Raw genomic sequence first — 13064 nt, 5'->3', positions numbered from 1 at the left:
TTCTCTCTCTCTCAACAGGTAAACATCTAGAGTCATTAGAACAGACGAATGGCTGTAAAAATCTAGCAATAAGGGGCAACTTTGTCCTCCTGCCATTCCCTCACTTGTCATGAATCAACACACCTTGCTGTGGCTGGTCAAATGGAACCAAGTCAGGTGTTTCTGTGAGGTTTGGTCCCCTTCAACCAGCTACTGCGCTGTGAATTCAGACAGCAATTTAGTTTGTTAGTAAATAAAACTGCCAAAACTTTTGTTTGTTTGTTGGGTTTTTTGTTTGTTTTTTACTATTAAAATAATATGAATGTTTTTCATGTCTCTTTGTTTCTTAAGTGCAGTTGTTACTGAATAAAATGTTAAATGAATCTTGTGATTGTAAACTCTCAAAGTTAAACTATAATTCATCATGTTCCTATTAAGCAAAAACATTAGAAATTTGTAGCAATATAATAAAAAATTCCCCCAAATTATTATTTAATTTAGGTAGGTGGCTACAGGCACTCCAACAGGTTTTCCAAGATACATTTGTTAATGACTGCAATATTGACTCTTTTTATTTAGAAACTAAAATTGTTTTACAAAACTTTACACTTGGCACAATGCAGTCAGACAAGTACCATTCTCCTGGCAACCACCATGCCCAGACTTGTCCATCAGATTGCCAGACAGTGAAGCATGATGTCGTTCCAAAGAATACATCTCCATTGCTCTAGAGTCCAGTGACGGCGTGCTTTACACTACTGCATCCGATGCTTTGCATTGCACTTGGTGATATAAGCCTTGGATGCAGCTGCTGGACCATGGAAACCCATTTATTGAAGCTCTCTACGCTCTTGAGCTAATCTGAAGGCCACATGAAATTTGTAGTTCTGTACCTATTGACTTTGCAGAAGGTGGTGACCTCTGTGCATTCGCTGTCCCGCTCTGTGATTTTATGTGGCCTACCACTTCGTGGCTGTGTTGCTGTCGTTTCCAATCGCTTTCACTTTGTTATAATACCACTAACAGGTGACTTTAAAATATTAAGTAGGGAGGAAATTTCATGACTGGACTTATTGCACAGGTGGCATCCTGTCACAGTACCACGCTGGAATTCACTGAGCCCCTGAGAGTGACCCATTCTTTCACAAATGTTTGTAGAAGTGGTCTGCATGCCCAGGTGCCCATTGAACCTGAGTTCAATTATTTGGATGGTTGAGAATACTTTTGCCAATATAGTGTATATATATATACATTGAAGTTCTTAACTATGCCTCTTTCATATTGAATTATTTATATTTTATTTAAAAATCAATGAAAAGCAATCATGAAAAGCAAAATTTTGTGAGCAGCTGCATTAAATTAAAAGAAAAACAAAGTAACAAACAAATAACAGTTATGATTTCTAGCATTGTAGCAAAAAAGTGAATTATGAAAACAATTTTGAGAACTGCTTTGTCGAATTAAAGCGAAAACAAACAAACAAACAAACCAATAAATATGGGTTTTGATTTCCAGCACTCTAACAAAAAAAAAGTGAATTATTAAAACCACAATGTTGAGAACTGCTCCATTGAATTAAGGAGTAAACAAACTAACAAATTAATAAATGCAAAACCATGGGTTATAAATTCTAGCAAAAAAAAGAAAGTGGAGCTTGGAAAAAAAAAATTTTGCAAGCTGCTGCATTAAACTGGCGGGGGTGGGGGGGTGGAAGACAAGCAATCATACAAATAATAAACATAAACAAAAAAATAAACACAGGACGTTTGTGAAAACGGAGCTGTTGTGCGCATGCGTGAGGCAGTGGCGCATGCTCATCTGCGCTTTCCAGCCGCCAGGGGCAGTGTGGTGATTTGGAAGGGGTTCTCAGCGTGTCGCTCGCACATTGGAAACATGGCAGACTCAGAGGGAAAAGCAGAGTCCAAACACACTGACAGGAGCAACTATGCTGCAGGTAAACGAAGAAAGCTGTCTTCTCATTGTTGTGTGCCTTTAACTTAAACGCCACTGAAAAGTATCTAGTGTTTGATTATTTATCGCTAATAATTAGCTAGGGGGTTCCTTCAGCTTGATATGTGACGTAGCTAACGCTAAGTGCAGAATTGCATCATGTTTTCTCCTGCTTTTCCTCCATGGTATTGTGTAACTGTGCAGTATGTGGTAAATTACTGAATGTATACATATTTTTTTTCTATTGCAGTTGGAAATAATTGACTGTTTAGAGCATTACCATTGTCTATCAAATGTCTGCAGCTTAGCGCCAGTAGAATGCTTTGTTTCATATCTTGAATTCTGATCACTGACTTTTTCATTTAGCTCACAAAAGTGTAATAATGTACTCTATGTTTTCAGACAATACAAAACCAGGGGTGATTTCACAAGTGAAGGTGAGGCTTATTATAAATGATGTAGGCTAAAGATGTTTCCTTCACCTGTTTCCTGTAATATGGTCGGTTTTTGAAAGAATCAACAGTGCAGTATTTGTAAACCTCAGTGTCGTGGTGTGTGAACGTTTACATGCCATTTACAGAGTGAAGGTCGAGAACTGACTAAAGAAGAGAAGCAGCGGCTGCGGAAGGAGAAGAAACAGCAGAAGAAGGGGAAAAAAGATGACATGGGTCCATCAGAAAAAAGGGCCGATAAAGAAACAAAAGCAGGGGCTTCCACTGCTCAGAGTTCCCTGATCCCAGTACAGAAAGGTAGGTGAAAAACGGATCCCAAAAAAAAAAAAAAAACTCGAAGAAATCTGCAAAATAAATGCAATAAAAAGATGCTTCAGGGAAAACAGAACCTTATATGTACACGGAGTTGGACATTTCTTGTGTTCTTATGCTTCAATTGATTGCTGTGTAGATCATTAATACATGTATTTATGAGCAAGTAATCCTGATTTTTCTTTGCAGTATTCATTAAAAAGTATATGGAGACTGTGCCATTTTGTATGTGCATCATCTGGCTGTTCATTTGCTTTCTCAAAGGGTTAAATTTGTCATGGATACACTTTGTTTTGCTATGCCGCTTCAGACTTTATCCTAAAATAGCTTTTAAATCCAGCTTTGCTTAAGTCATATATGATGACGGTAATAATGGTGCGTTCCTCCTTGACTTTTGTTCTTTAGTGCCATCAGCGGCTGCAGCTCCTGTCAGTATACCAGCAGCAGGACCGACAGCAGAGTGCACTACACCTGCAGACAAGCCAGCTAAGAGTAAAGCAGAGCTGAAGGCAGAGCGAAGAGCGCGGCAGGAAGCAGATCGTGCAGCAAAACAGGCTAAGAAAGAGCCGGGTGCCACCTCTACAACCAAGACTAAAGCACCTCAGAGTGAACTTCAGCCAGGTAACATAATCACAGTGTTGATTGTACAGAACGGACCGTAAGATTCGCTGATTCGCATCGGCATAAAAGTTAACGGCGTGTGCATCGGATGCAAGATGGTGTATCCATTGTTCTTTTTTTTATTTTTTAGAATATGTGCATCATTAAAAATCGATTCATTTATAGATATTTATTATTAGATGCGCCGTAGTTTTATTATTTCAAAAATGACTTATATGTGAATATGACTCATCACAGCACTACAGAGATGGGGCGTGTCCCGAGAGTCATATAGATTAACACGGCAGAGGTAGAGCTGCATCTTTCCGGTGACTGAACAGGGAAATGTTTAATTTCATCTCCCCTACTAGAAGTCAGAAGGCATTTAAATAAATGTATTTATATTATTAGTATTTATAAAAGTATTATATTTTTTTCCCATTGTGTTAAATCGTAATCTCTTCACATCTGCTTCATATGTTTATTTACTGTATAGTATCGGTGGCTATGCATCCAGATATCGCATCGTCCTCGGTTTTGCTGTAGAAAATGAACATGTGATGATGTCAGGTTATATAGTGACTGTTTGCTCCTGTGGTGATCCTTCTTTGGGGTGCATGTACTTATCTTCCTTGCTATTTTTTTTTATGTTACTGTTTAGTGGTGAAACGATTACCAGAACACATCCAAGTAGATGATCCTGCAGTGGTGAGAAAGCTGGCCAAGAAGCTTGAGAGACAACAGGTCAGGAGCTTTTCATAATTGTTATTTATGTCTGATGCTTCCTTCACCCCTTCCTCCTCTCTCTCTTCTATTTCGTCCCATACTGACCATGTATCTACTACAACATACTTACTTCAGATGCTTTACCTCCCATTTCTTACAGAGGTCAGGGCAAGGAGCTCACATAAATGTGTCTCAAGTCAAGGTCTGGCCCCGTACCGTGTGTGCAGTGAACGCTTTTTTAATTTTTTTGCTTACTAAATGTGAATTTTGCCGGCGCACATGATTAGAGACGAGCAGAAGAGACAGGATTTCGCCTTTATGTGAAAAGCTCACTTGTGTGACATGGACATTTTGTTATGTAGAGTAGCTGTCTGTTTTTGTTGCTTATGTTGGTTATGTAGACTAGTTGGGATTTATTTTATGTAGTAAATGTTAGTTTCATTACGTACCGTGCATTTAAATGCTTATTTATAATTCGCTGTAGATTCGCACTAAAGCTATGCTTCTATTACTGCAGCTGATCCTGAAGAGCAGTAACAGTGCCAACTTGTCTATATTGTGCACCAGAGTTTATCGAGGGTCCTTTATTCTTACAGATTCCTCTGAGGTCGGAGTACGGCTACAAAGTCAGCCTGTTCTCTCACCTGCACCAGTACAGCCGCAAAGCACCTCTCACACAGCAAATCAGGTACTGCACCAGTCCAGTAATGTAAATCACGATGGAATGGTTTACCAAAGAATTTTGGGTAAAATCTGTTTCATTTCTTAAAAAGAAGTGTTAATATAGGATAACATTTATACTGAAGAATGAAGAAGTTGCAGATGCACATTATAACACCAAGATTTTCAGTGACTTAGGTTTTTTGCCCCTCTAATAGTATCAACTCCCACCTGCACATATTTTTCTAGAGTTTTAACTCCAATACAATATAATGTGTAATGTGATTTACCAAGTTATCCTTCTTTGTGTATATTTAGAACTACTCCTGACCAAGAAACTTCTAGTATTATCAAATATGAGACGCTTTCATTCCACTTATAAACCTGCCAGCCTTTACACACCTATTTGTATGGGAGTTTTAAGTTTAGAGGCCTAGTATGCTTCTGTGTTCCTCTTTTTTTTTTTAAATGACTGTTGTGGTCATTTAATGTGGACAGAATTTGATATTGCAGATGTATTATACGTGTCTGGAGAAGTACAGCTGTTACAGCTGTTTTTTTATTTTATTTATTTATTTTATTTTTATGAAATACCATGTTAATAATTAATGTGTTGTTTTTAGCATTCCTGCCACAGTTATCCACCCCTCCGTAGTCCAGTTGGGCCTGCAGTACTCGCAGGGCATCATAGCCGGCTCGAATGCTCGCTCTGTGGCTCTCTTGCATGCCTTTAAACAGGTATAACGTTACTACTTCAGCCTTTTCATTTTGTTTGATATTTACTTTGTCTACCAGCTGGTAAAATCAAAGCAACAAACATTAGCTTAGAAACCTGAAGATTTCTGTATGATTATAATCTAATTATGATAATACTGCAGGTGATTCAAGACTATAGCACTCCACCCAATGAGGAGTTGTCCAGGGATCTAGTGAACAAGCTGAAGCCCTACATCAGGTAATATTTATAATATATAAAGATAATGTTTAATACTCCTCCTTTTTGTTTTCTGCATTCAGACTTTACCAGTTGTGTAAAATTACACTTGCTATGACTTAAATTGCGTTGTGTTCTCTTCAGTTTTCTCAATCAATGTCGCCCCCTGTCTGCAAGCATGGGCAATGCAATCAAGTACATCAAGAAAGAGATCTCCAATATTCCAAATCAGTGCAAAGAGGAGGAGGTGAGAAATATTATTCAAGAATAACTCCGTTATGTTATTGTGTATATATAAGTTAATGCTAATCTGTGTACAAATATTTGTTTGTGTGGTTTGATTGCTAGATATTTATAATTATATATTATATGTAATTTATAAGATTATTTTTCAAAAGTGAATTGTTACAATGTGTGATTTTGTCCTGTTGGTAAAACATATTTATAGTCTAGAATAGCCTTATTCTTACTCCTGGAAAGGATATGTTTCACTTCTACACACTAAATCGAAATCACAATTAGACATATTTACCTATAACATTTTAATGTTTTGATGTCTGCAAAAGTGAAATGGAGAAAAATGGAAGAACATCATCGATATGTAGAATTTCGCTGCAGTGACAGTGGGTTTTCCAGACCAACACACGATGCACCGTCTTGTATTTAATTTGCACTATTTTCATTGGCTTTTGCCTATAGGCTAAGAAGAAACTATTGTCATGTATTGACAACTATGCAAATGAGAAGATCAAGTTGGCTGCAGAAGCCATCTCTAAATGTGCAAGTGAAAAGATTAGTGATGGTGATGTCATTCTAGTTTATGGCTGGTAAGAAAATCAATGTCCATCTACCTATATTTCTATTTTAAGATAGAGTCCTTCGACTCTGGAGTGTATTTAATTGTATATTTTTTTTCCAGCTCCTCACTTGTCAATCATATCCTGTGTGAGGCCTTTGAGAAACTCCAGAAGAAGTTCCGAGTCATCGTGGTGGACAGTCGGCCCAGACTGGAGGGGAGGGAAGCTTTGAGACGTTTGGTGAAGAAAGGCATTCGGTGTACCTACGTGCTCATATCCGCACTCTCTTACATTCTGCCTGAGGCATGTAACATACAAAAGTGATGAGTTTCTTCTTCTAAAAATTTGAAGTAAATAAAACAGCATTAGAATTCCCCTTCTCTCACAGGTGTCCAAGGTGTTTCTTGGAGCTCATGCCCTTCTGGCTAACGGATACGTAATGTCCCGAGTAGGAACATCCCAAATTGCTCTTGTAGCCAAGGCGTACAACGTGCCCGTGCTGGTCTGCTGTGAGACGTACAAATTTTGTGAACGAGTGCAGACCGACTCATTCGTATCCAACGAGCTGGGTAATTAACTGCACAATTGGTCATAATAATATGATATTCGTGCATATTTACTAAGCCATTCCCCTCTCTCTCTCCCTCTTGGTGTTCCAGATGACCCTGATGACCTGATAGTGACACGGAAAGGAAAGACCCCATTGGAGAACTGGCAGAGTGTTACTTCTCTGGGTTTACTAAACTTGGTCTATGATGTCACCCCCCCAGACTTTGTTGACCTGGTGATCACAGAGCTAGGCATGATCCCCTGTACCTCAGTGCCTGTAGTGCTACGAGTAAAGAATGTGGATCAGTGATCACATTTTCAATCTTTTTTATTCACAACTCTGGGCACATTGTGTGTGTGTTGAGACGGAGTGGATTATTTAAAGATAATAATGTAGAATAAATTCATGAGAAGACGACATATCTGAGGGAAACTCTGGTCTGGTGGTTTTCTGTTTGTCCACTTCTTAAACCAGTAGAAACCGGCGACTGAATTTACATTCAGCTTTAAGTCCTACATTTTCACCAGAGCAAGTTACATCCCAGGCTCCTGTGAGTAAGCAGGATTTCTGCAGATTTCATCATCAAATTTAAGACTTTTTTTAAAGACCATTAAGAACGAAATTTGACTTATTTCACGACATTAAAAACACACACAAATACATTATCTAACCCAGCCCTACATTATTTTTTTTTCCCATCTTTTCAGCCAAGTGGTGCAAAAATTTCACTTCCAGATTGCTGAAAAATAAAATCCATTTCAAGTCTGTGGTACAATCCAAAAGGGATACGTGCCTATGACAGAAAACTGAATGTTGCTGTTTCATGTTTGTCTCATTTGTTAGTCTTAATACAGTGAGTTATATTTATACTAGAAAAAGAAAGAACTACAAACACCAAGGGAAGCTCAGTGGTTAGGGGCTGGGTTACTGATCAGAGGTTCAAGCCTCGGTTTTTCCAACCTCCCACACGTTATGGCTACTCTTTGCTCTGCTTCCAAGCAAGCTGGGATATGCAAATAAAAATTTTCACTATGCTGTAATGTATATGTGAGAAATAAAGGCTATTCTAGTCTATGAGCATTTCAGTGAGCATTCGAGGTAGCATTACATGGACATAAGACAATTAAGACCTGTTTATAATGTTTTAAGACAGAACAACGAATAAGACTTGAAGTCAAAAAGAAAAAAAGTCGCACATTTTTTGGCCTTGAAGACTCAATGGAAACCCTGTTAAGACAATAGTACGGTCTTTATTTTGAACATAGCATTAGGCTTTATACATATATCCTGAAAGTAACATTTATTACTTACAAAGACTATATATCGAGTTAAAAGTGTGGTTATTGATATTTATATTACAGTCTGAAGGTTAGTACTTGTCCTTTTTTTTAGGCTCTTGGACATGATGTATATTCATACAGTGACTACGGTCAATGTGAACATAATTGCTAACAAATAATAAAAAATTTATATTTTACAACAATCACAACAAATGTGATAAATCATATGTAAAAATGTTTAATTGTATTTAGTCGAGTGGCATTAGGTTTAACTTTCAGGACTCTTATAACGATAATGTCACTCTTATAATGATTTTGTCATGCGAAAGTCTTTATCAATGTCCTTCTGAATAAGGTTTAGAGTGATTAAAAAAATAATAATAATTATGGTCACATAACAGTCCTGGGCATCCAGAGGTGAAAATTTAGGAGCATGGTACACTTCAGTGTTTGTTGCGTATATATTTTGGACAAAATTGACAACTGTTTGAAAAGAGACATGCAGGAGACAATCTCTACTTCACACCAGATTTATCATGGGTATATTTGACCATTATAATGATTTGCAACAACGACTGATTATGAACTCTGGTTATTACTGCACAACATTGCATCATTTGCACAGTTCAGTAGAATTGGTGAAGAGACTCTAATCAAATCTAGTTATTTTGACTTAATCATTATACACCTGCAATCTAATGGCCTCCTAGTGTTACACATACCTGTATAATCATGCAGTTTGTTATAGTGTCTGTTATTAAGGACTGACAACTCCTGAGACATTGAGTGGCATCTAAAAAGATGTATAACTTTCTAAATGGATCAAAAGCAGAGGTGCCCAAAGTTTCTACTATAAAAGGGACAAAAGTTTAACTTGATTGAGAGCCATGGGCTAAAAATAAATGTTCAATTTTACCAAACCTTATATTCAAATTAAAGCTGCCACAGTTCCTTTTATTTATTATTTCATATATATATATATATATATATATATATATATATAATGAAATAATGCCCAAGTGGCAGCCTGTTGCAGCAGCTCACAAGAAATTTCTCCACTGTGGGACGAATAAAGGTTTATCTTATCTTATATATAAACGGAATTAGAAAATATTACTTTAAAAATAAAATTGCATTAGTTGCATTAGTTAAGGAGATTACGAAGCTCTAGATAGCACAACTTATCGTACAATGAGAAACAATAACATTTTTTGTACAATAGCCCAATACAGCTATTCAGCATCCCTCTGCCTCCTTCGCATATATAGCATGGTGGGCCAAATGAGTGGCTACTATGGGTCAACTTTTGCCTGCAGGTCTTAGTTTGAATATCTCTGGTCTAGAGCAATTTTTCATAAATACAATAATAAACAAAAAAATCCCTATTCAGTGTTCCTTCAACACAATGTGTTTTATTCAGTGTTTCCTACAGCATTTTACCAGCTGCCAGACGATGCAGGAACTCAGGTGCCTTTTATTTTCCTTCTCTGAGTGATCCACAGTACTGCTGAAACAACAACTGTGGACCCACCTAGTATCACCATGACTTCCAGCATAGGAAAATGGCCCTGCAGCATGGAGGAGAAACATTAGAAAACGGTCTAACACTATCTAATAAAAATTTCATTGACTGTACTTGAGTATCAGTACTAAAGCTGAAATTCTCACCTCTCTCAGGCACTTGTATCCGTAAAAGTTATGTACACAGCTACACTGAACGAACCCTGGTCCATAAGGACTGCATATTGAGTTCTCAGGGCAATCCAAGGCTAATTAAAAAAGCATTTATGACATCTTAGAACTAAAGAAGTGCAGTGTTGTTAAAGTTCTACAGAAGGAGGAAATAAAGAATCTGATGTGGTGCTTGACTTACACATCTGCCCAATTCGATCGCAGGTGTTCCTCTGTCCTTCACAGAGCCGGGTATCAGGTGTAACTTCCACTCTGTCCCATGATGTGTTGCCGCCGGGACAGTCCAATTTTATAGGTAGTAGACTTAGTGAAAAGTAAAATGTTAGATGAAATAAATATGTATAAATGTGGTTTGCAATGTGATTATACATAATAATTACAGCTTATGATACTTACAGCTGGCTGAGATTATTAAAACCTTGGAATATAAAATCACTCAAATTAGAAACAGGGTTGCTTGAAAGGTCTCTGCAAGAACAAAAAAAAAAAAGCATTTCATTGAATTTGAGACTTATGTGGTGCATGTGTGCTTAAAATACACTCATTGGCATTCCATGACCTGCCATATAGAAGCATAGCAGTTGCTATCCACAGCTGGTCCACCTCTGACCTATTGTAACAAACCTGCATGTCCTGGATGCACTACATGTACGTGACGGTATAACATTTTTGTTCCATTGCTTGGCTCCAAGGACTAATACATCTGATTTACTGGGCAGAGTTTGCAAGGGTGTGTAGATTTCTGTTACTTTTGCCGAGGCTTTCTAAAAACCTGAGAGCATCTTGCATAGTTTAAAAAATTCAACATTCCATCATTTTCTCTGTCTGAATAGTAACTATTTCAACTTCAAATCATCTGCTCCTTGTATAATTACAGCATCTGGCAGACGATTTTATCCAGACTGACTTTTTATTTATTTTATTTAAACAGCTGTGGATTTAAGGTTTAAGGGCCTTGCTCAGGGGCCCAGCAGTGGCAGCTTGGTGTTGCTGGGATTTCAACTCGTTACAAAGTCAGATGTTTTAACCACTGAACTACTACACTGTTAACGATGGTTCAATTTTTTTCTTTTGTCATACAAACTCCACCCCATCCATCAGTGGACCGACATCCCTCTGTGCTGCCAAGACATTAGTGAAATAGACCAATAACACTGATACGGTAGTGTGCGTGTCTTGCAATGGTCTGAGTGGATAAGGTGAAGTCATAGCCAAGTTAGAAAATGAATCACCAGTATGCCAACAGTGGTGTTGTGATAAGAAACTACTCTAATCAGCACACACACTCCCGTGTCTGTCATGTGACAGCCGTACTTGGAGTAATCCAAGTCAGTTATTAATAATAGTAACATATTCAATAACAAAAGTTTAAATACTTTGCAGAAGAAACAAAGCCAGTTCAGGATCTGGGGTTGTGGAGTTTATTCAGCAGAAATAAAGCAGGCAGTTCCATGAAAGTACCCAAAAACACAGTCTTGATATTCAACCATCTGTGTAACAGCCATCTCTTTTACTTTCCAAACATTCCTTTAACAGCTGTAATTATTATTATATGCCGATTCTAATCCCACGATCACCTCTTTGAATATATTGACACGGCTGTGTACCACAAAAATTATATTTCATGCATGATAGAAGAATAAGAATAAAAGAATAAAAAGGTTTAAAGGTGAAAAAATATACACCGACCAGGCATAACTTTATTTCTAACAGACAGAACATGACCACCTGACTAACTTTTGTTGGTCACCTATTTGCTGCCAAAACAGTCCTGACCTATTGAGCATTAACAGCATTAACTTCTTCAGCAATTTAAGCTACAGGAACTTGTCTGTTGGATCGAACAACACGTGCATCAATGAGCCTCGGCCGCCTATGACGCTGTCGCCAGTTTAACACTGTTCCTTTCTTGGAGCACTTTGATAGACCACTGCAGACCAGTAACCTCCCACAAGAGCTACAGTTTTGGAGATGATCTGATACAGTCGTCTAACCATCAAAACCTGGCCCTTGTCAAACTCGCTCAAATACTTGTGCTTGCCCATTTCTCCTGCTTCTAACACATTAAATTGTTAACTTGCTGCCTAATATATCCCACCTACTAACAGGTGGCATGATGAAGAGATAATCAGTGTTATATATGGTATGCCTGGTCAGTGTATACAACACTGTTTCAAAAGTAACCAACACAAAGCACATTGCTTGGGAAGTAAAAGCTCAGTGGTTACGGCTACTGATCAGAAGGTCGGTGGTTCAAGCCCCAGTTTGGCCAAGCTGCCGCTGTTGGGGCCCTTGAGCAAGGCCCTTAACCCTCTGTATCATGTCCGACCTAGGGTTCTATTCACTGTGATGTAATGTATATTCAACAAGTAATAATCCCCCCTTTTTTGTACAAATCACTTTTCATTTATGCCCCAACATTTCTTCATTGTATCACTCACAGGATGACTGCTGCAGAAGCCTCATGGAGGTCATCAACTTGGGTCAAAGAGCAATTGGACAAATCCAGACTGAAAGAAAAAATTGTCATTTCATGTCATATATACAACTGCACATTTTGAAGTCAGTTAGTTCAGACACTGCAGCGCCTTGTTACCCCAGGATGTTGTCCCGTTCACGCTGGAAGCAGCAGCGACCCTCGATCCTGCCTTCTGAAAGACAAAACCTCCACACAGCGCTGTGGTTCTGTATACCTCCTTCACACATGTGGCATAACTACAGAAGCAATCATACACGCACTGTTAGAGAATCAACCCAGTCTTACTACCAACCAGCATAACCTACTTACACGTTCACCTACTGATGATCTTACCTGGGCATCCGTGATCTCACAGTCGACACAAACATTAGATAAAATAAATAAAATGCGAAATAAATAAACAACAAAAATTTAAAAACCTTGTCATTTTAACCCACCCACCCCAACTCAAGTCACATGACAAGTCACAGCTCACGTGACATTTACATTCATGACAAACTCATCGGCACTGCGTTTGCGCAGAAAAATACCCTGCTTCCGGGAACAAGAAATTGCGCACAAGAAGATGCGCAGAATTAGGAAATAGAGCTCAATCCACAAAACAGCATCTCTGCTCCGGAAAATAGTTGCAAATCCACATAGAACGGAATGCA

General features: G+C 38.2%; 2 protein-coding genes across 3 annotated transcripts; one reads left to right on the top strand and one right to left on the bottom strand.

Annotated features, from left to right (window-relative positions):
• The first annotated feature begins 1803 nt into the window (after positions 1-1803).
• Positions 1804-7771, top strand: eif2b4 (eukaryotic translation initiation factor 2B, subunit 4 delta). Of its 2 annotated transcripts, XM_046835743.1 has the most exons (14): positions 1804-1933; positions 2332-2366; positions 2510-2678; positions 3099-3314; positions 3955-4037; positions 4180-4221; positions 4616-4707; positions 5303-5417; positions 5558-5634; positions 5758-5860; positions 6313-6440; positions 6533-6713; positions 6799-6979; positions 7070-7771. In XM_046835743.1, the coding sequence occupies exons 1-14, from the start codon at positions 1873-1875 to the stop codon at positions 7267-7269; spliced, it is 1683 nt and encodes a 560-aa protein (XP_046691699.1). In that variant the 5' UTR covers positions 1804-1872; the 3' UTR covers positions 7270-7771. The 2 variants fall into 2 exon arrangements, with proteins under 2 accessions (XP_046691699.1, XP_046691700.1); XM_046835744.1 differs by lacking the exon at positions 4180-4221.
• A 1861-nt stretch (positions 7772-9632) lies between these two features.
• On the bottom strand, positions 9633-12807 carry atraid (all-trans retinoic acid-induced differentiation factor; the record flags this gene model as incomplete). The annotated part of the gene is made up of 7 exons (XM_046835746.1): positions 9633-9808; positions 9909-10009; positions 10114-10235; positions 10329-10400; positions 12374-12442; positions 12529-12647; positions 12745-12807. Coding segments are annotated over 7 exons (651 nt in total), but the record flags the coding sequence as incomplete, so codon positions are not given.
• Between the last annotated feature and the right edge of the window lie 257 nt (positions 12808-13064).

The sequence above is a fragment of the Silurus meridionalis genome, chromosome 23, assembly GCF_014805685.1.
Source record: "Silurus meridionalis isolate SWU-2019-XX chromosome 23, ASM1480568v1, whole genome shotgun sequence".
Lineage (NCBI taxonomy): Eukaryota > Metazoa > Chordata > Actinopteri > Siluriformes > Siluridae > Silurus > Silurus meridionalis.
This window is presented reverse-complemented; position numbering and strand designations above follow the sequence as displayed.